Here is a 27,877-nt window from a genome sequence, read left to right as displayed (position 1 = left end):
TCTGGGGACAAGATGAGAGAACAAACAAACATGATAGATGTTAGTCACATTGCTTAGTGCACTACAGATAGCCTGAAACAATGACTCAGAAGTGTGAACACCTGTTAATTTGAATGGAGTATCAACTTTAAAGCCCAATGAGGACATTTTATTTAATTAGAGCGGGGCAAAACTCAATTTTCATTCCATGGGAAATTCTGACATTTCAAAATTTGATTTTGTTCGAATTAGAATGAAAACAAAAATTTTGAAGTTTCCCATTGACTGAAAATTCCCCCCAAAATTTGTTTCAGATCAATCAATCAATCAAAAAAAAAAAAAAAGACGTCACCATACTCCCATGGAAAGTTTTAATTTTTGACGAGCTCTATGGATGGTAGGAGATGGACATGAGGAGCCCTGAAGAGGAAATCAGGAATTGCTGCATGGAAGAAGATGCAGAAAAGAACAGAAAAGATTTACACAGCTAGGCAAGAGAAAAAGAAACATAGAGAAGAGGATGGGGAAGGAAGAGAAACAAACAACGGAAACAATTGTGGGCCTAAAAGGGAGCTTATTTTTTCCCTGAGTGATGACAGCAACTATTAGGTGTTGAACAAATAATTAATAAATAGGTTTAATTACTCCTTGATCTCTGTGCAAATCTCCTGCTGACATCTGTGGGCATTCCACTCTACACTCTCTGGTGTATATAGTCCTGAATATATACCCCGGCCAATGGGACACAGAATTCCTCCCTCTTCTCCAAATGGGTTAAACATCCCTACCCTATGTGGCAAGACACTATATGAATCCATGTGCTGCTTTCTGTGAGCTAGTCACAAAATGGCAGCATCACACCGGATCTATCTAACTTCAGGATTTTGACTTGAGAGTCAGGCTTTTGACGATTTGTCAGGCCCCCAGGACAGCCTCTAAAAATCTTGGGATTTTCAACAGCAAGGGACTCAGGGACTTCTTCATGCCAACTGGCAGAGAACACAGGGATGCATCGGATTATCCAGGGATTCCCTCAGTCAGATATATGCATATTAGTTCACCAAAGGGTGGCATGTGAGGTCTTTTCCAAGATCCAGTAGCCCACTGGTCATCATAACCATTTAAAAATGTAAGTACAGATAATATTTAAGATGTTATGTAGCTATACTGGAAATAATGTTTTCAAAGCCTTGGCGTTAAGGAAGGTAAACAGGAGATGACATGCCTTGAGCAAGTCTCTTTCAGGGAGGGGGCAATAGATGATTATCTCCCTGGCTGGTAATTGTGTTTTGTCTGCTTTGCAATGTAGGTCTATTTTCATACTGACTAAACAAGAGAGTGCAAAATCAACAAGACGTGAAATCCTCAAGAAAGGAATATGGGGTGGGGTGGCGGGGGAGGCAGGGTGATGTCTTGTTTACAAATGAAGACAAAGGAAGGGACTTGTTATCTAGAGAAGCAAAGGAACACATGGTTATCTTTTATGTAGGGGGCAAGCTGGCAAAATGCTTGTTCTCATGAATAAAGGATCACAGCCAGGCCTGGCTGAAAAGTGCTGGAAGGACTTTGGGGTGAGCTTTGCTCTATAAGACACTAAAGTGTCTAGGTCCTAGAATGCAAGTTATGAATTTATTGTATATGTAATCACAGCTTTCCAATACTTCTGCTTGCTCTCATTAGAATCTTTTTGTTAAATAATTTTTTATTTTCACTATAAACATCTAAGTGCTGTGCATCTAGCAGAATGGTGATCTGAGGTGGAACTGGGATGCTGGGGTGTTCTGCTTCATTGGGAGCAGCGAATCTGTGAATACTGCATGAGTCCAGTGTAACAGGGGCTGGGCACTTTTGGGAGATGTTTGGAACACTCTAGAGTTGGAGCGTGACTATCGCTAGCCTTCAGAGGGACAGTGGAGCCTGCGTTTGCTGAGAGGTGAATGTTTGTGTTGCCCCCGTGGTTGGTAGAGTCAGGGAGCTGGCCAGCACAGACAAGGCTTCCTCATGCTACAGGCAGGTGGTTGTGAGTATCCCATAACCCGGCTTTCCCCCAGCAAGTGCCACAGCACCACAATCATGAAAGTGACACCAAAGTGTGCTCACAGGGACTAATGAGATGAGCCCTGTCCCTTTATCACGGGACAGAAGTAACTCCAGCTGAAATCAAATGGGAGTCACCTCCACACTGGGGTAACCAGCTCCACCCACTTCCCCATTCACTTGGGGCAGGAGATATGGTTTTGTTAAAGTGTATTGGAGATCAGGGATTTTCCTTTAAATGGCAGAGAGAAACTGAACAGGGCAGGAGAGTCTACCCCCAGGAAAATCAGGCACTTCACTTTGCAAAGGGAGGTATGTGTCACTCACACACAAACACAGCACCGGGACAGGTAGCACCCAGCAGCGAATCAGAGCAGGCGCATATTGCTGAAGGGACACCTGGTGCCCCAGGCCAGACATTGCCTGGAGCCCTGCGCTAGCAGCTGGCTAATAGCTGACATAGGCCCAGTGCCTGCAGAGCTTTGGGGGAAGGAGGGAGCTGAAGAAGTGGGCAGCGATGCAAGGAACTCAGCAGGAGGGGATGAGGGCAGAAGGAGCCTGCGAATGGCCCTTTTAACAGCCTCTTGGGGGAGCAGACATGCCAAACCCGTGGAAAAAAACACAAAAATTGGGCTTGTTTTTGGCTTAATTGGCTTGTGAGTTGTTTGTTGGCTAGTTTTTGGCTTTAGCTTGTTTGGCTTATAACTTGTTGCTGCTTCTTCTTTTGGATCAGCTCCTGGCAAGCAGGGGAGAGAGCCAGGGGTACACAGTAGGCCCACCACAGTCCCAGACTGCATGCCACGGGATCTAGCCACATAGAGTATTGGGATTCTCCGGGATTGGCTAGTTTTGAAAGGCGATTAGCTTGATTTTGGGGTTATTGTGAAAGTCACGGTGCTTATTTACCCCTGAAAGCTGGCAACTGTGCAGGGACGTCAGGGCCCAGGGCACGCCAGGGGAGCAGCGGGAGGGAGGGGCCAGGCCAGGCCAGAGCTAGGGAAAGAGCCACCGCCCTGGCCTTGGCCCCAGCGCCTCCCCGGGCCGAAGCCCGGCCGCCAGCACCGCTGGCTGCCGGTACAGACGGAGCCGGGCTGCGCCTCGCTGCCTCGTGACAGGTCGGAGGCGGAGCTCGGGGATCATTTGATCCGGTCCCGCCCGGGCGGCTCATCACGCAGGGACAGCGCCAAGCCATGGAGCCAGCCCGGCTGTTCCTGGGGCTCCTGTGCGCCTCCGCGGCGCTGGCCGCCTCCAGCCTCCACCAGCGCGCCCCGCCGCCCGAGCCCCTGCTGCTGGAGGAGGAGCCGGAGCTGGGCGAGTCCCCCTCCGGCTCCCTCTGGCCTCTGCCCCGCTCGCTCCGCATCGTCCCGCGCCAGCTCCAGCTGGCCCCGGCCCGCTTCGAGCTGGTGCACGGCCCGGGCTCCACGGCGGGGCCCGGCTGCGCCCTCCTGCAGGACGCCTTCCGCAGGTGAGGAGGGGCCCGGCCGGCACCCGCAGGCCGAGCTGGGGCGGCGGCGGAGCGGGGGCTCGTGCTGCGCCGTGCACGGCCCGGCCGGGGCTGGGGGCCCGCGCTCCTGCAGCTCACCGTTGCTGTGGGGTGGAAAGCAGAGCGACTTATGGGGCAAGCGCAGATCAACCTGCCAGTGGCCGCCGAAAGCGACTTCCTTCTTCCTAGATGCAAGCAAAGCAAAACGGAGAGAAGGGGCATCTGCGCTTTGAGCCTCTCCAGACTGTCCCTCGCCTGATTGTTTTTATAGGATCGCGGCTAACTGGGAGTGGGAATTAGCCTGACGCTTCTGTCCCCTGGTTCCCTGTACAAAATTTCCCCAGCTCCATTGCGTTGGTCCTGGGCACTGAGGGTGGGACGGAGGGGCCACTACTCACTTCAGAGCTTCCTTCCCTGGCTTTGCTTCTTGTGCAGATATTACGAGTACATCTTTGGTTATTCCAAATGGCAAAATCAGGGTCAAAGACAGCTTCCTGCCGGAACAGAGTTATTGCAGCTTCAAGTCATAATTGGTTCCAAAGACTCTGAGTGTGACAGTTATCCCAACATCACCTCGAATGAGGCCTGTGAGTATCAGACCTGGTCTTGGGGAGGAAGGAAAAGTCCATTGGAATCATACACTTCAGCTTTCTGTAGGTCAGCTTTTTTTCCTTCCACAGCTATAAGAGCCGTTCACAATTTCCTCACTAGTATTTGTTTTCCAAGCACACACATCATCTGAATGTAATAGTCAGCAGCATATTTAAAGGTTTATTACAAATGAAACTAACAATAGGCTCACTCAAGCTGTTAAAAGACCTTGAAAACCTCTCACAGTTGTAGCAGCCTGATACTGATGGCTGCTTTTATAGCTCTGATGAGTTTTTTTTACTTATTCTTACTAGATAAGTTGGTCAGTGACTTCTTCAGTTTACATTCCAGGTAAACAGGTTAAATGGTGGAATTCTTAGAGCTTGTCTACGCTTTCCCACGCCTGTGGCAGCACATAGGGTACACAAAGCTATGTGCTGCAGTGAAAGGCAGGTTGTGTCCATGGTCACTGGGAAATGCTCTGGCAGTGGGGAAAAGCTCTGACAGCTGGAGCCTTTACCCGCTGTCTCCCCCTGCCAGAGCTGTCTCCCCCTTCTACAGTCTTTCACTATGGCGGGGAAAGGCTCCAGCAGTATGGAGGCAGCAGGATGCTACCCTGCTAAAAATAGCCGCGTAGACATGGGAGGCACTGCTTTGGTGCACAGAGAGCTGTGTAGGGCATACGCCCTGGGGTTCAGATGTGTAGGGTACTCTGCTCGCCTAAGCAGTGCCTCGCTGTCTACCCTGTTGTTTATACCTTTGCTAGCTGGGTCTACGGGGTCAGTATCGTACATGCTGCCCAAGTGTAGATCTACCGCTAATAGTAATTGTGATAGATCCTGGAGTAACTGACACTTCCCCAGATCTAATTCTGCAGGACACGATTTAGAAATATTCAGGACTTAAACATCTGTTCAAATTCTGGAAGGTGGGGGAGGGATGGTTTTACAACTTCTTACTTACAGATCTACTTCCTTCTTGAAATCACTTCATATGCAGTTGTGGTAACCTTTCTTAGCATAAACACTGCAGTGTTTGCATCTCAAGAAATATAGGAAGTACTTACTGCAATAACTTTCTTATTGCAACATTGTACATCTACTTTACTTTCCTTCCATTGGGTGAAACTTGTCCTTTTCAGTAACAAAATGAATTTTCATTGTTAATAAATATACGTGTGCAAAAGGACATACACTAACGCAAAGTTGTAATAGTACAACACCACCACTTAAAAGCAGCGGAAGTCAGAGTTAAAAGTTGTTATAAAGAAAGGTTAGGATTTGTAGAGTCCTATTCTAGCACTCTGTCTGTTACAGTCATTATTATCTTTTTGTTTAAAGTTAACTAATCCCCATTTTATCTTGTTGAGACAATAACTTGTATTTTGTCCATTTCCATCAAAGATCAGTTAAGCGTAACAGAACCTGTGGCAGTACTGAAGGCAGAAAAGGTCTGGGGTGCATTAAGAGGTAAATTAACATTTTATATGCTGCTCTCTAAGGGTTTCAATACCTCAGAGTGAAGTATTTTGTTCCTGTTTGTATAATAAAAGCAAATACATGACAAGAAAACCATAGAACTACTAAAAGTGTATTCTGAATTGTACTTAGTAAACGAATGTCTTTGAGTGAAAACACCTATCAAGATTTTATCATACTGTTTAAGGTTCTGTTTTCCTATAACTTGTGGAAGAAGGATGTTGTCCAAATCCTTCTTAAACTTGAAACTGAAAATGACTGTTCACACTGAATCTGGAATTTCTTCCATTGTGTAACTTTTCTTTGCTAATATTTGAAAATAGAATTGGACTTGTCAGTATCTTGGAATTTTCTGGCTCATAAGCACAAGCTTAGTGAAATCCTTCTTTATTTTCTGGAGGGCTGTATGTATGTAAAGGTTTCCATTCCTTTACAAGGTTAATTTGGTGCAGTGGAGAAGTCTTAGTACATTTAAATTTAATATACATAGAATAGTGGAGAGAAGTTTACCTTATCTTCAGGATTAACAGTTTCCTCTTCCCAATTAACGTAACTAAAGTTGGGTCTTGGAGGGAACTGAGATGCAGTGTACAGTGGAGAGGAGAACGTATCTCAAAGGATACCTGAAACATGCTTTTTAGCTACGTAAACTACAATAACTGGTGATGCTCCCATGTTAGACTGTGTTTCAGTGACATAAGTATTTGGATTGTTCTCCACAAACCTCAATCTCTTTGATTCTTCTAGGTTTGGAAACCTTCAGTCAGTTGGTCTATGAAGATGACTACGGGAGTGTGAGTATAGCTGTTAACTAAAAACCTGTTCTTGGTAGCAATAGAACCACATGCTGCTATTGCTAAGAGACACTACTACAGATCTTCTCAACTAGAGGCTGCTTTGATGATCCTCCCCATGATGTCTTGTCTTCCTAAATGGTCCTCTGAAGCTAGTTAATAGAGACTTTTCACTTGGATGTATGGTTAACTTAAAACTTTAGAGGTATTATCTATTTGAGCTATATTTCTGTACACTGCACTATAGCTGAACTTAATGATACATTTATGAGAATCTGTTTTAAAATAACATCTTTTTAATTCTTCAAATCCTGTTTGTAATAGTTCCTTATCAATGAATCAGAAATCACTGACTACCCACGATTTGCTCACAGAGGAATCTTACTTGATACATCAAGACACTTTCTACCCCTCAAAAGCATTCTTACAAACCTGGTAAGTTGGCATTTTGTAATAATCAGTGGTTTTTTCTCAAATGTCTGCTCAGTTCTTGTTATACACCTTATCTTGACAAACTTCACTAAATCTGTCACTGTAAAACAATAACTTTATAAAATAATCACAGGTGGCTAATTGTTAAGAAAGCAATTAGTCCTAGAAACCTGGAGACATTAACAAATGCTTATTTCAATTGCTAGGCAACTTAGAATTGCCTAGGACTGTCTAAAACTATCTTGGTCTAGTTTCCTCTCTGTCTGGACATACAGCATGCTTTAACTTGTAAATTTCAATCTAAAGAGAAACTGATGGGGGGGATTGACTGATGGAAACACTCTAGATTTAGAACAGAGGGACTAACATCACTTGGCACAAATATTCTTCATAACTTTATTTAAATACAAATGGCTATGCTAACAGACCAGAACACTGAAATGTTTGGGGGAGCGTAACTTCTTCTGTATCTACATGCATACAAAGGTAAAGACATATTCAAAAACAACTATTTAAAAAATGAGCAGGAGCAGCAAAAGTTCTTTCTTACCATGTTGTAGTATCAAACAAGTTGAATTTCCCCAGTGGTAGATGGGATAATGTATAGCCCGTAACTGTTTAAGGGAGTGGCCAAATGAGCCCTTATTGAATTAATATTCATAATTTAGATCATCTCTTCAGGGCTATGGGAATAGAGCTATTGGAGGGGCAGTGTGGTTTGGTGGCTTGAATAAGTGGACTTGAAACAGGGAAATCTGGGTTCTGTTATATACTGATTTATTACGAGACCCTGAACAAATCTCAGCCTCTCTTCGTCCACTTCTCCCAACTGAAAGGGGAGATACTTGCCCCCCTTTGTGAAGCACTCCTGAGGTTTTAGTGAGTTTCTTCTGTCCACATCTGCTATTTCCATCCTGGTTGCTTCCATTATCCCCATACAAAGAAGAGGACAACTGCTGTAGGAGAAGCCCCTGAAGTCCTGGCGTCAGGTCCCCCTCTTTTCAGGAGTTGATTGATAGCCCTTACTTCCTAATCAAACAGAAAGTGACCTCTGCATCTACATCGTGATCCTACAAAGAGGAAATTGGCCGTGAGTTGAGGTGGGGAAAGAGATGAAAATGAAACAGACTAAATATTTTTAAAAGTTTCTGAAGTGGTTCACAAATGAAATGGGATTAAGGTGTAGAACCACATTGTAAGTGGTTTAATTACTGTTTTAAGTAATAGTGACAGGTAGCTTTCCCGTTTATTGTACTTTACAAAGTGCAACCCACTTCAATGCAGGTGTTTTAACACATTCAACAAGGGTTTTTATTAAAGTTAATCTTGATGCACTAACATTCTGGATCCTTCAGGAAATCTTGTAATCTGATTTGCAAACACAAGTTCTTCACAGTGTTCAGAGAGAGCCATGGGGGCACAGCATTGAAGTTCATGGTTTCTGGCCTCCTAAAAACATTTTTCTCCCATCAAGCTGTCTCTTCTAACCACTAGCTGCACAACTGAGGAATGATGTGGATGCTCTTGACAACCTAGCTTTTCCAGATTGGGTGGTGTGTGTCTCTCTCCAGCCTATTGTATAGAGGCTGTGTCTACATGGCTCCTCTATTTGGACTGTGGGAATGTGAACTGCAGTATTCATTAAAGTGCTACACTGTAACTCCCTTGTGTGGACGCTGTAGGCACAAACTAAAAGGTGTCTAGTGTGCATATCTTTTTCGTTTGCACCTGCAGTATCCAATGGGGGCGTTGCAGTGTTGCACTTTAATGCATATTGCAGTTCACACTCCCGCAGTCCAAATGGTAGAGCTATGTAGACACATTTTAAGATTACTAGACTTTTTTCACTCTGACCTAATCTGAAGTTGAGCCTACTCTTTGAGGGTAATGCATTTAAAGGAACAGCAGTGATGTTAAACCTATCTTGAAGATTTCAGGTTCACTTCTTCAAACTGATCGATGTTGCAGTGGAAAAGAGTATATTTGCCAATCACTATACAATAGCACATGCAACACTGGGTAATATATCAGAGGGGGAGCCATGTTAGTCTGGATCTATAAAAGTCTGGATCTTAAAAGCGGCCAAGAGTCCTGTGGCACCTTATAGATTAACAGACGTATTGGAGCATAAGCTTTCGTGGGTGAATACCCACTTCGTCGTATTCACCCACGAAAGCTTATGCTCCAATACGTCTGTTAGTCTAGAAGGTGCCACAGGATTCTTTGCTGCTTTTACTGGGTTATATGGTTCCCCTCCACAGTCCTGCAACATGGTTTATTTGGTAGAGGAAAAATGTACCTAGGATCATGTAGAGAAGCCTTTGAATAGGAGAATATATAACTTTCTCAATTCCTTATTGCCTTTTTTGTTGCTTTTTTAAGACTGAATCAAGTGCTTAAAGTCTTTTTCACTATTTACTGCAGTTTACCTGTAACAATTCTGATGCATTTAGATCTAAGTCAGCTGGTATGTCGACTCAGTGTGTGTTTGACCTCTAAAATGCTTATTTTTAGGATTCTGTTTGTGCCCAGCAAACCAGGTGTTTGTACACTCAGTAATTTATAGACTCATGCTGCATATTCTGCAGCATTTCCAGTGAAAATAATACTTGTTCCTCTTTTCTCTGAAAGGGCTGACCTCTTAACATTCTAAGAAAGTTAGACAAATGTAAGTTGACTCTCTCTTAAGACTTACATTATTCTTAAAGCTTACCCACATATTTCTTGCTTTCCTAATGTTTTTTCTAAATGCACTAAGTTTGTAGCTGTCATACAGTGGCTCTCAAATGAGGGCTGCCGCTTGTTCAGGGAAAGCCCCTGGCGGGCTGGGACGGTTTTACCTGCCGCATCCGCAGGTTCGGCCGATCGCAGTTCCCACTGGCCGTGGTTTGCCGCTCCAGGCCAATGGGGGCTGCGGGAAGCAGCGCGGGCTGAGGGATGTGTTGGCCGCCCTTCCTGCAGCCCCCATTGGCCTGGAGCGGCGAACCGCGGCCAGTGGGAGCCGCAATCAGCCGAACCTGCGGACGTGGCAGGTAAACTAGCCCGGCCCGCCAGGGGTTTTCCCTGAACAAGCAGTGCCCCTAGTTTGAGAACCACTGCTCTAATACCCTCCCACCTTCTTGCTTTTTATGTCCTTTCTACTTGCTTGAAAACATGCATAACTTTCCTCTTATCTGTCTAGCTAAACTTCTGTTTGAATTCAGTACTAATCTTTCAGTAATGAATTATAGACAATTACCAGGTAAGTTAAAATATTTGTTCTATCATTAGTAAAGGTGGATAACACAGTTTTGAGAGACTACAAACGGTGTAGGTCTTAACTTGGCTTGAAAGAGAACCTGGAAAAGAGATGGCAACGTTTGTTTTTTTTTTTCAATAATCCCCAAAGTGGGGAGCCCCATATATCACATCTAGTCTCAGTACTACAACTCCATATGGAGAACTTGTATTAATGTGGGAAATCTCAACTATATCCAGTTCCCAGGATGTAAGTGTTGCTGCCAAATTAACTGTAAACATAAGGGGGAAAACCAATCCTGATGAGGAACCAATAGACAAAAATTCAGTTGCATGCAAAATAAAGTAGAGATGTAAAAACCTGTCGACTCTAGAATCCCTTGGCACACTGCTTGCATCTAAACCCCTGGTATCTGGGGGGAAGCGGTGGTGATATAATGCTGGCTGACTATAGCACTGCATGAAGAACTAGCAGGATTTGGTGTGAAATTCAAACTCATCAGTTTCTTAATTTGACAGCTGCTTTGCTATGAGCCAGTCAGCTAGAATCAGGTTGACTACCTGCAATGGATGGCGAGAGAGAGTAGTAGTAGGAAAAACACCTAAAAGCATATACAAAATTCATTTAGGCTTCAAGAATGTGTGGCAGCAGAGGTGGTGAGGACACTTGCAATGCGCCATAAGGCACTACGGGATACTGCAGCTGAAACTAGAGCAGGACCAGTAGTAGCACCCTTCAAACAGTGATGCAGTGTCGGGGAAGCACTTAACTAAAAGGTTAATCTTGCATTGTTCATTTCAGGATGCCATGGCTTTTAACAAGTTTAACGTTCTCCACTGGCACATAGTAGATGACCATTCATTCCCTTACCAGAGTATCACTTTCCCCGAGTTGAGTGGCAAGGTGAGTCAAAAACATCAGTGGAATATTTTGAATTTCTTGGCATGAAATCCTCTACAATAAAATATTTAGGTATCTGTCACATTTTGAAGTTCAACCCAGACCAGTGAGAGGTTGCATTTTTGCTTAATCTATAACCCTGAGTGCCTCAAAACACTCTGCTGCTGTAGCTCCCTGCTTGAACTCTTTCAGACATCATACAAGCATGCACTAAGTGTCCGTGTGTTAAACAGCCCCGGTTCAGCAAATCTGACTCCAGGAGCCTGCTTGTTACACCACAGCCACACACTGGTCTCCTCCAGCCTTAGTTATTACTAGCCAAATGACCCCCAACACACCCGAATATCCCCCAAACCCTCTGCCCTGAAATGTCTAGCCCTCTTGTGGATCATTCAGAGCAGTAATAAGTAAGGCTACATTTTAGTCATGGGTATTTTTAGTAAAAGTCCTGGACAGGTCATGGGCAGTAAACAAAAATTCATGGCCCGTGACCTGTCCAGGACTTGTACTATATACCCCTAACTATTACTTGGCCCGGAGTGGGGGGGATGGCGCGGGTGCTCTGGGGTGGCCTGGGATGGGTTGGATTAAAGTAAAACAAGTTTATTAACAGAAAGAAAAGAGGTTTTAAGTGAGCTCAAGTATAAGGGATAAAGTCAGAAATGGTTACAAACAAATAAAAGGGCAAACGCATCTTAAAGTCTGAATTTTAGTCTAGCAAGATACAGTCTTTGTTCAAGATGGTTTTCTCTCATCCGTGGTTGTCTTTCCAACTTTTTGCTGGCTGGCCTGGTCAGGACCCATCACAGAGGTCAAATCACTTGGTTTCTTTGTCTGAAAGTGAAGGATAACTTAGGGGTTCGCTCCCCCTCTCTTTATAGTTCAGTGAACCTCTGAAATGTATTCTTCAGAAGGGTACAAAGGTGATTAGTTCATGCTGAGTAAAGAAGCCATGAGGTCTGGAAAATAAGTCTCTGTGGTGGTTCCTCCCCTGCTTGTGGTTGCTACTGTGCAAATCCTCTCTTCCTGCTGCAGCCTCCAGCACAAATGAATAGCCCATTGAACTTGGGCCCCACCTGGTTTGGGATGTCAGCTGCCTTCCTTTGTCTAGGAACTGACCTGCTTATCACCTTTACCTAGGCCCAGCTGTCTGTCTTACACATGTTCTAGTAACATAATGGGAATTCATAACTTAACCATACATGTGAACACACATTTTACAACAATATTAATAAACAGCGTGGTGTTAGTTTTCATGTGAGATACCTTCCAAGGCATATTTTGTACAAATATTATTGCATTAGTGTGTAGAGTGAGAGTACAGGAGTGTGTCGGGTCACAGCATGTGAACAGTATAAGTGATACATCTAGCTTCTCAACTGGCCTTGAAAAGAGAAACATTGGTTCTTTGTCAGTGTTCTCTTAAATTCAGCAGGCATCTGCAACATCACAGGCTTAGCCCAGTAAATGAAGGTGGTCTTGCACCATATACAGTTTTCACCCTAGTTTCTGCAAGATGGGCATAAGCCTTGCCCCTCGTACATAATTCGCACATGCCAGTGGCTTCTCTGCAGTCTTCTATGATCCATCAAGCAGAGCCAATAGTGAGATCTTGTACAAACAGATTAATGTTCCAAAATATACTACAGAATATTCATAGCATACTATGAAAGTCTCTTAAATGACACTTTAGTGTACATCATTATGCTGGTTAGTCACTAATTCACAGTGTGTCACCTTATCAGTAATGAGGTTCTGCTCTACGCACACCACCACAAAAATTTGACCAAATTTAAATTTTGTTGGATTACTCAGTTATTGGAATTCTATCCTGTTGAGCGTAAGAACAACAAATATGTCTCACCAAATTCATGCTCTTCTATTAAAAGTTGTTTGATGGCAGTGCTTGGGGTAGAGGTTTGAAGAACTTATTTAAAATCAAGGTGGGGATTCCATGTGGTGCACTTGAGTTAATTTTCCTGTTGCTGGCTACAGTCCGTCCTGCCTCTTTCCAACCTGCAGGCTGTGGGAGGGAGAGCATCTTGCCTCAATGACCAGTTGCATTTTTGTCAATGTCTGTTTCTGCAATTGAGTCCCCATTTAGCTACAACTCTGAGGCTTAAGATCCTGTTTGATAGCCACGAAGGGTCATGTTGTTGTCCGTTGAGAATTCACTTTGTGACTAGCATGTGCTACACCAAGTCAATAGCTGGAGAAGGCAGTACAGTGCTCAAACTCAGCACCATAAAATGGACACCATAGTTTCAAATCAGGCAGCAGACGAAAACTGACAACCAAAGACATAGTAACTTCAAACTGACTCCACCTCTCAACTCAATCAGCCTTTTCCATTAATTTGGTCTTTCATGGGGCCAGCAAAAGGGCCCATAATGTTTCAGAACCAGTAAAGCTGGTATGACCAGATGGATGTGGGGAGAAGTCTAATAAACAATTACTTTGCACTTTGTCGAACCCATGACTCTTATAGGAACTGGCTTGTTCAAATCAGACTTTTTTGTAACTGGAAATCAGTGACTGATTTCATTTATTAAGCAAGATCTAGGACAGAATAAATCTCTTCAAGTGCAGACCATTCATTCTTGTTGGATAAAAATGCAGTTCTCACAGGGCTGGACTGCCAGACTTATTGGACCATAATTATCCCTGGTGTAATTGCACATTATTTGTGACTTGCTTTCAATCTGAGCTGAAGGGGTTGCAAAATTTCAATTTTTTTTTTGCAAGTTCCTTGTATACTTCATAAACATTCTCTTTAAATGTGAACATTTCACAGGGCTCTTATACCTATGATCACATCTATACTCCGACTGATGTCCGTCTGGTGATTGACTATGCTCGGTTAAGAGGCATTAGGGTTATCCCAGAGTTTGATAGCCCAGGACATACACAATCTTGGGGGAAAGGTAAGATCCATGTTTCTCTAACAAGGTTACAAAGGTTAATGCTTGTAATGAAGTGAGGCACAGAGTAATGTGACTATATGAATTACTACCCATGCTCAAAGCACATGATGAAGATTTTGAAAGGCTTTTCAGTGAGAGGTAGAAGAATGATAAAAGCCCTGAGAAGGATTCAGTAAAGATCATGACCTTAGTTTGAGAAACAAAAGTGACATTGGAAGCAATTGAAATCCTATGCTAGGTACATGCTGAGCTTTCATTTCATTGCAGAGTGGATAGGCACAAGTGCGGGCATAGGAAAGCGCATAAATGCTGCTGTATTTATTTCATTATCTGAGTGTGTTAGAATTTTCGGGACTCTTCATGACATGTTCTAGTTCAGTTGCTGTTAGAATGATGGAGATAGGGATAGCTCAGTGGTTTGAGCATTGGCCTGCTAAACCTAGGGTTGTGAGTTCAATCCTTGAGGGGGCCATTTAGGGATCTGGGGCAAAAATTGGGGAGTGGTCCTGCTTTGAGCAGGGGGTTAGACTAGATGACCTCCTGAGGTCCCTTCCAACCCTGATATTCTATGATTCTATGAGATAGGAAGTTGATTCAGCTTGTGGAATGCTATTACAGTGAGAGGTGGAGTCTCACTTTGTTGTTTGTTTGAACTTCTTATTAAGGCAGAGTTGCAATGGAATGTTAACCAACTACATCATATATTACTTATTCAGGATCAGGTTAATATGAAAAGAACTTGGCTAAAGATTCTAGCTTACTTGCTGGGGAGCCTTCCTTCTCTGACTACATTAAAATACACCACATTTCTAAATACCTGTCCTCTCTTTGCCACTTTGGTTGGGTATGTATTTGGTGTGAAAGCTTTTCTTTTACAAGGACAGTCTGTTTTACCATGCTACAGTTCTATTGGAGGAGAAGTCAGATTTTTCCAATAACGCGATACTCCACCTAAGCATAGATGACCGCAACATAGGTCACTTGCAGCAGTTGGGGGTGGCAAACACCAGAGTAACACTTTTTAAAATAAAATACCAAACCCAATACTGTACAGGGCATTGAGATTATCTAGAATTGATGGAGGAGGCCATACCACTTGGCATCCCCATAGTGTCTATTTTATATAGGTTTTTATACTGCGATCATCACCAGAGCATCTGAACACTTTCCCATAGTGCATTAAGCAACATGACTATGCATGTGTCATGTGTTGCTTATTCTCTTCTCTCCCCCGAGGGAAAAGTGTGTGTGTGGGGGAGAGTAGCGTCTTATTTGGTACGGTGGTTGCGTGGGCTGTGTTGTTTTGTTTTAAATATACCTGTTGCTGTGTGTTTATATTCGGGAAGGCAAGGTCAAAGAAAATGTGCCTTCCATTTGGAATGGAAAGTCGGGAAGTTTGTTCTAGTCCTTAGTTCCTTGGGGAGTTCATTCCACAGTCTTAGCCCCTGGGGAGGTTCTGTCTCCTGCACAGACAAGTTTAATCGTCTTATTGAGTGTTTCATTGTGCCAGAGGAGCAAAGTTGTCAACCACGGTCTTTGTCCTGGATCTTTAAACAGTCGTTTGGTATCTTGGGCCCAGGCTCTGGAATGCTTTGAAGATAAGGACTGAGACACCCTGAATTCAATTAGAATTCTGTGGGAAACCAGTGTAGAAAGCGGAAGTCAGGTGTGATGTGCTCAGAGCAGCCTGCGTTGTCAAGGAGATGCACTGCCACATTTTGTACTAGGTGAAATTGAGAGCTGATGGTTTCATGCCCAGGTATAGCCTGGCATCGGAGGATTTCATGTTACTTTACAGAGTCTATTGAATGAAGTCTGTTCTTCCTCCTGCAATGTAGGGAAACAGGCTCTATTTTCAGGTGGGGAAATGAGACGTGCAGACATAGTGACTTGACCTAAATCACACAGGAATCTGGCAGCAAAGCTGGGATTAGGACAGAACTCCTGATTCTTAGGAGTGTGCTTCGGCCACAAGACTGTCCTTTGTTTCTTTGCGGCCATTGCTTATAAACAACCTGGCACTCTTCTTGGGGGTGGGGAGAGGGTAACTTTATTAAAATGTTAGAACCTGCATATGCCCCCTGACAAGTACCCAGGAGCAAAGCTTTGGTGGGAAGCAGTAAGATGTGAAGCAGTAGGCGATTCATAATTAGGAGGAGAGAGGAATAAGACCAAGAAGCTGCATTTGCTAAAAAGCTTTTTCTAAATCCTTTGTCTGGGAATGGTAGGTGCTTTTTCTATATAGACCTAACTGTGACAGGTCAGGGCAACTGCACCCATATTTTCCCTCAGTGGTCCAGCAAAGTCACCCGCTCTCCTGGCCATCACTCCCTTTGGTGGAGAGCTGTGTCTCACCCCGGTCAGAAGGGAGTCTCTCCAGGCTGCACATTACCCTGCCTTCGCTCTGTATGTCCCAGCATGGACAGTCAGTCTAAACACTCCAGATTGCTTTCTCTTCAGAGACTGATAGCTGAATGATTGCTACAGATATGTTACGATGCAACACTTCCTATGCAAGTCTACTTTATCTTAAGGTAAAAAGCATTCCAGAGAAAACATATCATACCTTTCTGTGCCCCAGATGATTATTTTGAGTCTGTTGAGTGGCTGTTTGATCAATTGTGATCAGATTTGCAGATGACTCTACAGCTCTGGAGGAGTAACAGAAGGCCAAAACCCCAAACTGTAAAGTAACAGAGTGATTTAAAAATAGTGGGTGTACAGGCAACAAGAAGAAAGTTGGTATAAAAATCCTACTGTTAGGGAGAAGAAATAGGGAGGGTACAAAATAGATGTAAAAAGCAAAAATATTTCATTATCTTGTCTTAATACTGACATTTTCCACATAATTTTGCATTGGTTTCTGCAAGGAAAGTGTTCTTAGAACAAGTAGGTGACAGGGACTCCTGTCCTAAATTAATGAGGAGTCCTTGTGGCACCTTAGAGACTAACCTATTTATTTGAGCATAAACTTTCATGGGCTAAAGCCCACTTCATCAGATGCATAGAGTGGAACATACAGCAGGGAGGTATAAATACACAGCATATGAAAAGATGGGAGTTGCCTCACCAAGTCTGGGGTGGGGGGGAGGGGGAGGGAAGTCAGTGCTAATGAGCCAATTCAATTAAGGTGGAAGTGGGCTATTCTCAACAGTTGGCAAGAAGGGGGAAATCACTTTTGTAGTGCTAATGACACCAGTGTAGACAAGGTGGCCCACTTTGAACAGTTGACCAGAAGGTGTGAGTATCAGCAGGGGGAAATTAGTTTTTGTAGTGACCCATCCACTCCCAGTCTTTATTCAGGCCTAATTTGATGGTATCCAGTTTGCAAATTAATTCCAGTTCTGCAGTTTCTCGTTGGAGTCTGTTTTTGAAGTTTTTTTTGTTGAAGAATTGTCACTTTTAAGTCTGTCATTGAGCGTCCAGGGAGATTGAAGTGTTCGCCTATTGGTTTTTGAATGTTACAATTCCTGATGTCAGATTTGTGTCCATTTATTCTTTTGCATAGAGACTGTCTGGTTTTGCCAATGTACATGGCAGAGGGGCACTGCTGGCACATGATGGCATATATCACATTGGTAGATGTGCAGGTGAACGAGCCCCTGATGGTATGGCTTATGTGGTTAGGTCCAATGGTGGTGTCTCCCTTTAATAGATATACGGACATAGTTGGCAGCGGGGTTGGTTGCAGGGCTTGGTTCTTGGGTTAGTGTTTTTGTTGTGTGGTGTGTAGTTGCTGGTGAATATTTGCTTCTGGTTGGGGGTCTGTCTGTAAGCGAGGACTGGCCTGTCTGCCAAGGTCTGTGAGAGTGAGGGATGTCATTTAAGATCCTTGATGATGCGCTGGAGAGGTTTTAGTTGTGGGCTGTAGGTGACGGCTAGTGGCGTTCTGTTACTTTCTTTGTTGGGCCTGTCCTGTAGTAGGTGACTTCTGGGTACCCTTCTGGCTCTGTCAGTCTGTTTCTTCACTTCACCATGTGGATATTGTAGTTTTAAGAATGCTTGATAGAGATCCTGTAGATGTTTGTCTCTGTCTGAGGGATTGGAACAAATGTGGTTGTATCTCAGAGCTTGGCTGTAGATAATGGATCGTGTGGTGTGGTCTGGATGAAAGCTGGAGGCATGTAGGTAGGCATAGCGCTCAGTAGGTTTCCGGTATAGGGTGGTGTTTATGTGACCATCGCTTATTAGCACTGTAATGTCTAGGAAGTGGATCTCTTGTGTGGACTGGTCCATGCTGAGGTTGCTGGTGGGCTGGAAATTGTTGAAATCCTGCTGGTTGAAATCCTACAGTGTTAATAAGAAATCTGCAAAAATGGTCTGAAGTGGATGCGGATACCCACGGATACAAAGCGGATTTGCAGGGCTCTACCCATCCAGGGATGCATCAGAATCCGGTTTTCCAGATGGTAGCCTGTTCTGTAAATATTTAGACATTAAATTGGACATCAGGAAGTCCTGAGTTCTAATCTTGACCCAAACTCCCTCTGGGGTCTTCATTTAACTCCCTCTTCTTTTGCCGATTACATAAAGTAGTAATAATACTTAAACCAGTTTTGGGCGTGCTAATATTTGTAAAGCATTTTGTCTAATAAAAGAACTAAAAGTTTTGCATATCCTCTTAATTGCTTCCTTTATTAGGTCAAAAAGACCTTCTCACACCATGTTTCAATGGAGAGCACCAGAGTGGTTCTTATGGACCTGTAAACCCCATTTTGAATACAACTTATCATTTCATGACTGACCTCTTCAAAGAAATTAGCAGTGTATTTCCTGATGCCTACATCCACTTGGGAGGAGATGAAGTGGACTTCACTTGTTGGTATGAAGTGACTGTTCAAAGCATAGAGGCTGGTGCATCTAAAATGTACCTAAAGTCAGCAATTACAGCATTCAGTTCAGTGATGCATATGGAAAGTAATGTGGCTTTCCCTGTTTGACGTAAGGGTGGGGTCTTGTGACTTGAGGTTTCTTCTAATCATAGCTACATAACAATGTGCATTATAGGGAGAAGTGTTTGCAACTTCTAGGAAGTGAAGGGACTAAAGTGGGGCTAATTCTATCTAGCATGGATGTTTGTTGTTTAGATTAAAACATTCAAAGTGACATTAAAGATGCCTTTATAAAACTAATATGGCAAAAGGGAGCTACAGCCTTGCGGAAAAGTGGTATAGGAAATAACTCATCTAATCCAAAAAATTGAACTCTTAATGCATTTTGAAAACTGAAAAGCAGCCTCTTCTTAAATAAATGGACTTTTTTCTTTAAAAACCTGCCTTTTCTCCACCTGCCCAACTGGGTTTAAAAGGATAGTAGTACAGATAGCTGTATGCTGTTAGTTTGCAGTTTAAGTTACTTTAAATGGTAGTGAGCACTGAATATTTTGGGGAGTCTATAAGTAGGAGTGACTATGGTACAGAACTTAGCTTCTGCAACCTGCCTTACAGGCATGGTTCCAGTGGAAGTATGTTGAAATCAAACAGTGTCTGAAATGTTTCAGTTCTGACAAACTCCACTGAAATTTTTTCAACCCGCTCTACTAGAGTCTTCCTAGAATTGGGAACATGGAGTAGGGAAATTTCTGAAAATAAGTTAGACTGTACTAGTAATTTAACACTTCATATATACATACATATTTTTAAATATCAACATGATAAACTTAGGCCTGATCTAGAAAGGATTTAGATTTATCTACCTGCCTGCTGCCCCGCCCTGTTCCTTGGCAGCCCACCCCGCAGACTGCCTTGGAGAAGGGGACCCTAAGACTTCTGGACAGCCTGCCAGATGAATTGCCCCAGATCTGGGAATCCATGCCTTTTGGAGAACTTTTTCTGATTTGGAACAAAACTCAAAGTTGAAGTTTTGAATTACCAAAATTCTCTGTAAAAAGGAATTGCTTTTCTCTGCCTAGCCTTACACTCTGGGTTGTGACATTTGTCTTGCCTCATCTTGTGCACCTACAATGGGATATCAATAGCGGTAACACATAGCGAGCAGTCTTGTGCGAAGTATAACTCACATTACTGAAAACTGGGTTTGGGAATCTTTGTAAGGAATCAGAATTACACTGCTAATATTTTCCCCTCTTAAGGAAATCTAACCCTGACGTGACAGAGTTTATGATGCAGCAAGGATTTGGCATTAACTATGCTAAACTGGAATCTTACTATATTCAGAAGTAAGTAGTTTTTCACTTTTGCCAGCATATTTAATAAAACATATTTTTTCTTTCTGCCCCGTCCTTTTCCCCACCCTCAAAAAATTGTCAGCCCTAAAAACACCTAGTTTGTTAGAGTGCATATGTGATGGAGTGGGGGGGTAGGGGAGGCTGAATTACAAGAACACCCATATTTTTCCTTTTCAAAGGTGGAGCATGAAACTTACAACTTTGTGGTGTAGTGCAGCATTAACACTCAGGTGCTTGCATGATCATGATAAGCATGCTCTAAATACATACGTTGTATATGTCTTGTCATTTAAATGCCTTAAACCAGAGCTGACTGTTTAAAATTTTGGTAGAAGGACTCAGGTGTGACCTTTGTCTCCCTTAACATTTTTGAGCTAACTTATTCCCTTAAAAAAAAAAAATTAACTAAAAACTTTGCTAACTTTGTAGCAATGAATCTCTGGCTAAGGTCACCAGTTTGCATTAATGCTCATGAATTTCCTGACAGTATGGCCACTTCCCTTTCATGTGATTCTTAGAGCTCGTGTCTTGTGTAAGGTGGATGGGTGAAGGACAAGAAATGCAAAGATCAGGCTTTCTCTTAGGCCCTCCACAACACTGCACAGTGGGCTGAGAGCCTGTTATGGCATAAACATCACACAGGCTCAGTATTTCTGCGGTAAAATCAGGTGATCTAAGACCTGCCATTTTTAACTGTAATCCTATTTTATTTTAAAATTCTAGAATCTTGGATATCGTTTCCTCTGCTCACAAAGGATACATAGTCTGGCAGGAGGTATTTGATAAAGGAGTAAAGGTAAGATCTGACAACTGGACAAATCACTTAACACCACAGGATTGCAGTAGGCTTGTAAAACGCCTTGGTAAAACAAGTCTCTGAACCTGCAAAGGTTTAGGCATATGAGTAGTTCACGGACACCAATGGGGTTGTACAGGTGCTCAAACTTTACAGAATTGGAGCCTAATTTGATTCATAGTCAGAAAGGACCGTCATGATCATGTAGTCTGATCTCCTGCACATTGCAGGTCACAGAACCTCACCCACCCACTCCTGTTATAGACCCCTAACCACTGGCTGAGTTACTGGGAAGTCCTCAAATCATGATTTAAAGACTTCAAGTTACACAGAATCCACCATGTACGCTAGTATAACCTGCTGGTGACTCATGCCCCAGGCTGCAGAGGAAGGAGAAAAACTCCCAGGTTCTCTGCCAATGTGATCCAGCGAAAAATTCCTTCCTGACCCCAAATATAGAGATCAGTTAGACCCTGACCCTTCAGTCAGACACCTGGGAAAGAATTCTCTATACTAACTCGGAGCCCTCCCCATCTAGTGTCCCATCACCAGCCATTGGAGATATTTGCTACTAGCGGTTGCAGATCAGCCACATGCCATTGTAGGCAGTTTCATCAGACCATCCCCTCCATAAACCTATCAAGCTCAGTCTTGAAGCCAGTTAGGATTTTTGGCCCCCACTGCTCCCCAGAGTTAAAATGCTAGAACAGGAACTTTACCAAGCTTCTTTCGACAGCATTTGATTTGAAAATGATAGTCCTAAGAACTTCAGAACTTCTTGGTAGGGGTGGGAAAGTCCAAAGAGTAATCTGTTTGTCCTGGGCTCTGTGATCTATAATTTTGTACTCTAAAACTGCATTGGAATAGTTCTGATATCTGAACTGGGAATTAAAGTTTACTAATAAGCTACTTTCTATTTCATCCAGACCAACCCTAAGGCATTTACTTTTAAAAGAGATTGTAACAAAATGAAGTCTGGAACATATATTTTAAAAATATCACATTGATATATCAAATCCAAGAACTTAATTTTAGAGAATACTCTCATTTCTGTAGAAAAAAACCCCAAGGAATGGAAATCTGACATCTTTGAAATACTGGTCTTACTAAAACAAACCCTTTGTTTGGAACTAGACTCAGGTATTCAGTGATTAAACTAATTACAAAATCATGTGTAGCCATTTACTTATGTTAGTGTGTTTTCTTATTTTTCTAGCTAAAACCTGACACAATAGTTGAAGTGTGGATAGGGAGTTGGTATACTGTAGAACTAAGCCGTGTAACAGGAGCTGGGTTCACCACTATCCTGGCAGCCCCCTGGTACCTAGACTATATTAGTTATGGACAGGACTGGAAGAAATACTACAGCGTTGAACCACTCAACTTCATTGGTTTGTTAAACTGTTTTTAAATTACTCATTTCTATTTGGATAACTACTCGTATGTGGCTCTTCTGTGTGCATGAATCTCTCTTATGAAAGTCCCATGGCTACACAGGGTATGTCTACACCGTGTTTCGGAGCCTGCAGGAGCCATCCTCCCAGCCTGGGTCAATAGACTTGGGCTACAGGGGCTGACGCTGTCACTCCAAGAATAGCTGTACAGACAGCACTTTGAAGCTGGGGCTTGGGGGAGGAAGTGTCCAGGTGGCTCTTTTTCTGGGTCACTAATACAATATAAAAATATGCAGTTATTTGCATTATGTTCTTACATCCCCCAACTAATACAAAATTCATCACAAGAGAACCACAATAATGGCCAAATAATTAGGGGTTTGTTTTTTTTTTAAGGGCAACTGCTTTTCAGAGTTGCAGTCTTCACATCCATACACCTACCCTTTTTACGTAATCAAAATATTTACTGGTACTTGAGTGCACTTCATGATACAGAATGATTCAAGATGGCTTCAGAAACTTAACTAACATGTAAGACTTCATTTAGTTCATGCTAAACTTGTGATCCTACCCTAGACTGTGTTAAACGTCTAATGGCTGTGATCTGTTTAACGTTCATGTTAGGGGATTTGAGTTTGGGTTTTTTTTGGGAAAATCTACATTCAGCTATCAAAGGTGAAGTTTATGCCTGTCAGCTGTACCTGGAGCGAACAGTTAATTTCCATGCTATTTTTGTGGTTTGAATACAGGATCTGAAAAGCAGAAAAAGCTGATGATAGGTGGAGAAGCCTGCCTTTGGGGAGAATTTGTGGATGCAACTAATCTCACACCAAGATTATGGTAGAGAACTTCTTGATCACTTTCAGCTTTTTGGAAAATGTTAACCGTCATGAGGATTGAATTAATCCCACAGTCTACTTAGACTTTAAAGCCAGAAGGGTCCATTAGCTCTTCAAGTCTGATTTACATATCACAGGCCATTAAATTTCATTGTTGTCCAGGTTGAGCCCAATAGTTAGAGCGCAATACAGCATTTGTCCTCAGCCTAAATGGTTGTGTGCCACAGGCAGAATAAGAAACACTGAGGTGCCATTAATCCCTGGGGATGGATTAGGTGAGATGCCCAGGTGATCCATGCTGCAGAGGTAGTAAAAATCCCCCGAGTCCCTGCCAAGCTGACCTGGGAGAAAATTCCTTCTTGAGTCAGATGTGGCAATCAGTTTGACCATGAGCCACAGGACTCACCAGCTAAGCATCGAAGAAAAAGAGGATTCTCTGTACCACCTCAGAGCTCTGACTTACTCTGTCAGATGTTCTGTATCCAGCTGTGGCCAGTCCCTGATACTGGAGAGGAAGGCTAAAAACCCCAGCCTACATCTAGCCAATTGTGCATCAGGGGAAAAATTGCATCCTGATCTCTGCAGGTGCAGCAGCTGAAGCATGAGATTTGATTAATCATTGTCAGTGCAGAGCTGCAAGTGTTCTGAACATGTTGAAGGCACTGCAGAGCTTTGTAGCTTTCTTTGTTGCTAATATTGGTCAGTGTAAAAAACTTTCCTCTGGGCTCAAGCCCCAGTATTAAATTCATTCTATTCTGGGAAATAGAATAAATTCTTAGACTGAATTGGATGTCTTTGTACAGGCCTCGAGCAAGTGCTGTTGGGGAGAGGCTCTGGAGCAGTGAAAATGTGACTAACATAAAGGATGCTTATAACAGACTAGTGAAACATCGTTGTCGCATGCTCAGGTAAGATAGCAGGAATTAGAGTAACCCTCAGCTCCATGATTCATTAGAACTAATGAATTTCAATCCACTATCAAGTATGATTGTAAATTGCTTATTTAGAAACAATCCACTGTCTTGTTTTAATGCATTTATCTTGCTGTCTTCAATTCTAAGGTTTGCATGGAACAGTTACTTAACCAATAACTGTAGATCTCTCTACTTAGTGGTACCTCTGCATAGTCACACTTGTCAAATGCACTGAGTTTCAGGAGCTTTCTAGAAAAGCCATACCTATTGGGTCTGTACAAACTACTTCATGCTACCAAACAAACACTCAGCCAAGGTCACATACATGGAGGTCATGGGTCTAAAGAGAAATCTCCCTGCTCTGAGGGTTCTAATTCAGGACAAATGTGTAGTGACAAATTTCTGGACATTGGAAAAGAATGCTCTAGTTTGTATAAAGTCCAAAATAGAACTGCTGAAAGATGATCAGTGGCTGCCTTATTTATCTACAAATCTAGGGATTGAAATGCACTGCACATTATTTCCAGGTATTTCTAAACCTTTTTATGGCCGATTCAGACTCTCTTACCTATCGAGGGACAGATAAACAACTATTACCTGCTGCTTATGATATGCAGCTACCACAGCCAATACGTAGCATAAAACTACAGTAGATTATCCAAATGGCAAGATTTGGAAATGATTGTCTCCACCACAAAAGTACATGTCCTTTCAGTAAGCTAGCCTAAATGCTGAAAGAATGCCATTTTTTTAAAAGGTGAAGAGTCCCAACTAATCTCTCTCTCTGAGAGGACAGGGATAACAGAAGCTACAGCCAGCCGTTGGAACTTGATACCCCCAGGACAGTCTTCCGGACAAGTAGTACCATACATTAGGCCCTGTCTAAATGCACTGTTGCACTAGCTTAACCCAAAGTCAATTAAAAAAACTCTTAACCTAGCGTAAACCCTTGTGTGGACACTTATTTGAACCTCACTTAAACAAATCAAGTTGAGGGGCTAGAGAAGGGTTTCCAGGTTAACTAAATGTTTTTAAACAGTTTTTAGGTAAATGAGGGCCTTTATGCCTTTCCTCCAAAGATCTACAGTGCCTCTTATTAATAATGAATCCCACCTTTGCTCTGAGCAGGGTCTTGTAAAGGGATGAGGGGGAAATGAACTGTATCTCCAACACTCAGCATAGCATAGCCGTAGATTGACTATTTTTCTTTATAACAAACATGCTCTAGGAGATAACAAACGCAGCAAAAAAAACAGTTTGGAGAAACTTGTCATTTTTTAAGGCTGGGTGGATAAGGATGGAAACTTACCTGAACTTTTTATTTTCCAGTGTATCACCTGTTGTTGGCATAGATGAAACTTGTGCGGAAGTGTCAGATAAAGGGAACTTCATTCTGTTGCTGGGTTGTGTCAACAGTAGCGATTGTGCTGTAGATTCAGCCTCCTTTTCCAGACCTATGTGGATTTTGCTGGCATACAAATCCTCACCTTGAGAGATCTTATTTTAGCCAAAGCCACCTCTCAACAGCAGGACTAGACTAGTGGAGAGTGAGATGCCTCTTTCTGGGTTATATTTTGATCCCAGCATTCCTCATATCAGCCCCTGCCTGCTGGATAAACCAACTGTGAACACAAAGGAAAAACCACCATCCTCCTTTCCCTTTGCAAAAAACCCCAACTTTTTGAAAAGGAAGTGTGTGGAAAAAATCACAGAGTGCTTGTGTGTGGCCTTAAATTACACACTGCCTATGTGAGGTGGGACCTGCTGAAACTTTCCTTTCTTGAGATAAATTAGATTTAGGGACCCAAACTGGGTGAGGATAGTCTAGTTTATTAGGACCTAAGCACTTTAGTAGACTAACCTGTCCTTCCAGCAGTGTCTTAGATGCCAAGAGGTTCAAACAAAAACTCCAAAAAGGCAGCATCTGTGAGCCTGTTTGCCCTGCTGCAGTAAGGATTTGTGGACTGAAGCTGCCCATCTGTGGTTCTTGAGATGTCCTTGCTAATGCTCCACTTTTGGGCTGCTCTAGCTGTCTGTGCAGTGGTGGGTGGGGGAAAACTGAAAAGCTTTCCAGGCCTCGAGGGAAGGTCCCATACTTGCAGCTAGCCTCAGAATGGAACTGAGGTAGGTAGTTTCTTATAACCTTGTGCTGAATGTTCCCATCACAGACTGCTTTTACAGAGCATGCCTGAAGCTCAGAGCCAGGAGGTGTATCCCACAAATGGGATCATGCAGAGGTTACTCAGAACTATTTCTCCATGTAAATGATCTAAACAAATTTAAAAACGCTACCACTAACGGTCATGCTGAGATGCCACGGTGCTGGAGGGAGGAGGACTTGACAATTGCCAATAGTAAAAAGTTACCATTGTAAATGCTCTTTACCAGGGATTTAATTGAGGTAGTTCCTAGCTATTTACTGTTCCTGCACTTTCTGGGTGGCTGCATCAGTATCTGACTCTTCAATTAAAAAGAAAAAGTTGCAGCCCTTCTTATTCAGAACGTGACCTGGTGTAGTGCTGAGGCTAGAGGAAGCCAGTATCTTGAAGACAATCAGTGCCCTGCCCTCCTCAACAAACGAAGGAAACCACCACACCAAGGCCTTTACAGCTGTTGCAGTGGTGATATAGGGGCAATGGCTACTGTTCAGAGCCACAGCTGTAACTCCCTATGTAGGAAAACAAAAGTCAATGGGCCTGTAGGATTGGCAGCAGAATAGCTGGACCCCCATTCCACAGAGTTGGGAGATAAGAGCCTCTTATCTAGAATCTGTCAGTGCAGAATCAATTAAACCTGCTGTAGAGGTGTGCAAGATTTGATTGACATACTGACTATGCCATTTCTTTCACTGTAGCTTTGAAGCTTAATTTAGATGCCAACAATATTGCACCATTAATCATTTTAGCAGAGATTATAAATACCACCACTTCCCATCCCCAAACTTTCTTCAGTCCATACTGCACCCACATCTTATTTGCACAAATATTACTAAAGTATTATGTAGAAGTCAAGGATCTACTGCACCATCAAGTCTGATTTTAAGACCTCACTATTTCCTGTACAGGCTGCTACCCCAAAAACTAGAATAGCCTTAAAAGACTGAAGAGGAATTGAGTGGGAATGGAGTGAATCTGACAGACATTAATGCTATACTGAGACAGAGGTCTTGTGCACCAGACTATTTCAGCTGTACTATAAACTGGCCCAAAGTAAAATAACTGAAGCTACATATAAAGGCAAAATGTAGTCTATTTTTTATGATTCTCCTGCATGCTGTATGTTTTCAAATGGCAGCCAGGCTATGCTGAAGCTCCTCCAACAGTATGGAGCACCCTGTACTAAGATTTAGTATTCACTATATGCCAGTATCTCTAGTTAGACCACAAACAGTAGCATACTTCATAAGCTAAGTGTGACTTTTAAAGCTCAGAATGGGGCCATCTTTTCATCCCCTCAGTAAGTCATCCATTATTTTATTGCCTTGACTGACAAGTTCTCTTACTGCTTGGGCCTAATTTGCTCTGTAACCAAAGCTAACACTGTCTCATCTTACTATTTGTACTACTAATTCCTTTATATATAAACGTGCATGGTATAAGACATTTTTTCTTTTAACAGACGTGGAATAGCAGCTGAACCCCTCTTTGTTGGGTATTGTGATCATGAAGCTAGAGGTCTGTAACTGCTGCAGCAAGATTTTACCGAATTACCTGAAGTGTCTTTGTGGGAAGTGAATTTACACATTCAGCACCTGAAATTTGCACTGAAAAAAAAAGAAAAAATCCTGACAGTTTCATAGATGTTTTAAAACTATAAAAGTTGATACTAATGCAATAATAAATCACAGTAGATGTACAGAGAATCAAGGACTCATCTACTGAAATCTCTGTA

The 27,877-nt window shown here is 42.7% G+C and overlaps 1 protein-coding gene across 2 annotated transcripts; it reads left to right on the top strand.

Moving 5' to 3' along the window:
* The first annotated feature begins 3,035 nt into the window (after positions 1-3,035).
* On the top strand, positions 3,036-27,877 carry HEXB (hexosaminidase subunit beta). 2 transcript variants are annotated; one of them, XM_048851850.2, is made up of 14 exons: positions 3,036-3,481; positions 3,935-4,086; positions 5,494-5,559; positions 6,316-6,362; positions 6,687-6,797; positions 10,834-10,935; positions 13,727-13,856; positions 18,498-18,678; positions 19,948-20,034; positions 20,767-20,839; positions 22,056-22,230; positions 22,983-23,073; positions 23,876-23,980; positions 27,605-27,877. In XM_048851850.2, the coding sequence occupies exons 1-14, from the start codon at positions 3,207-3,209 to the stop codon at positions 27,666-27,668; spliced, it is 1,659 nt and encodes a 552-aa protein (XP_048707807.1). In that variant the 5' UTR covers positions 3,036-3,206; the 3' UTR covers positions 27,669-27,877. The 2 variants fall into 2 exon arrangements, with proteins under 2 accessions (XP_048707807.1, XP_048707808.1); XM_048851851.2 differs by lacking the exons at positions 3,036-3,481; positions 3,935-4,086; positions 5,494-5,559; positions 6,316-6,362 and adding an exon at positions 9,426-9,462 and having other exon boundaries at positions 6,698-6,797.

Source organism: Caretta caretta, chromosome 5, assembly GCF_965140235.1.
Source record: "Caretta caretta isolate rCarCar2 chromosome 5, rCarCar1.hap1, whole genome shotgun sequence".
NCBI classification, from domain to species: Eukaryota; Metazoa; Chordata; order Testudines; family Cheloniidae; genus Caretta; species Caretta caretta.
This window is presented reverse-complemented; position numbering and strand designations above follow the sequence as displayed.

Bases quoted from the DNA above. Each gene is read 5' to 3' on its own strand.
- HEXB (XM_048851850.2), top strand. From the start codon at position 3,207: ATGGAGCCAGCCCGGCTGTTCCTGGGGCTCCTGTGCGCCTCCGCGGCG. The intron at 20,840-22,055 runs GTAAGATCTGAC...TTATTTTTCTAG, and splicing joins TATTTGATAAAGGAGTAAAG to CTAAAACCTGACACAATAGT. The intron at 22,231-22,982 runs GTTTGTTAAACT...GTTTGAATACAG, and splicing joins TGAACCACTCAACTTCATTG to GATCTGAAAAGCAGAAAAAG.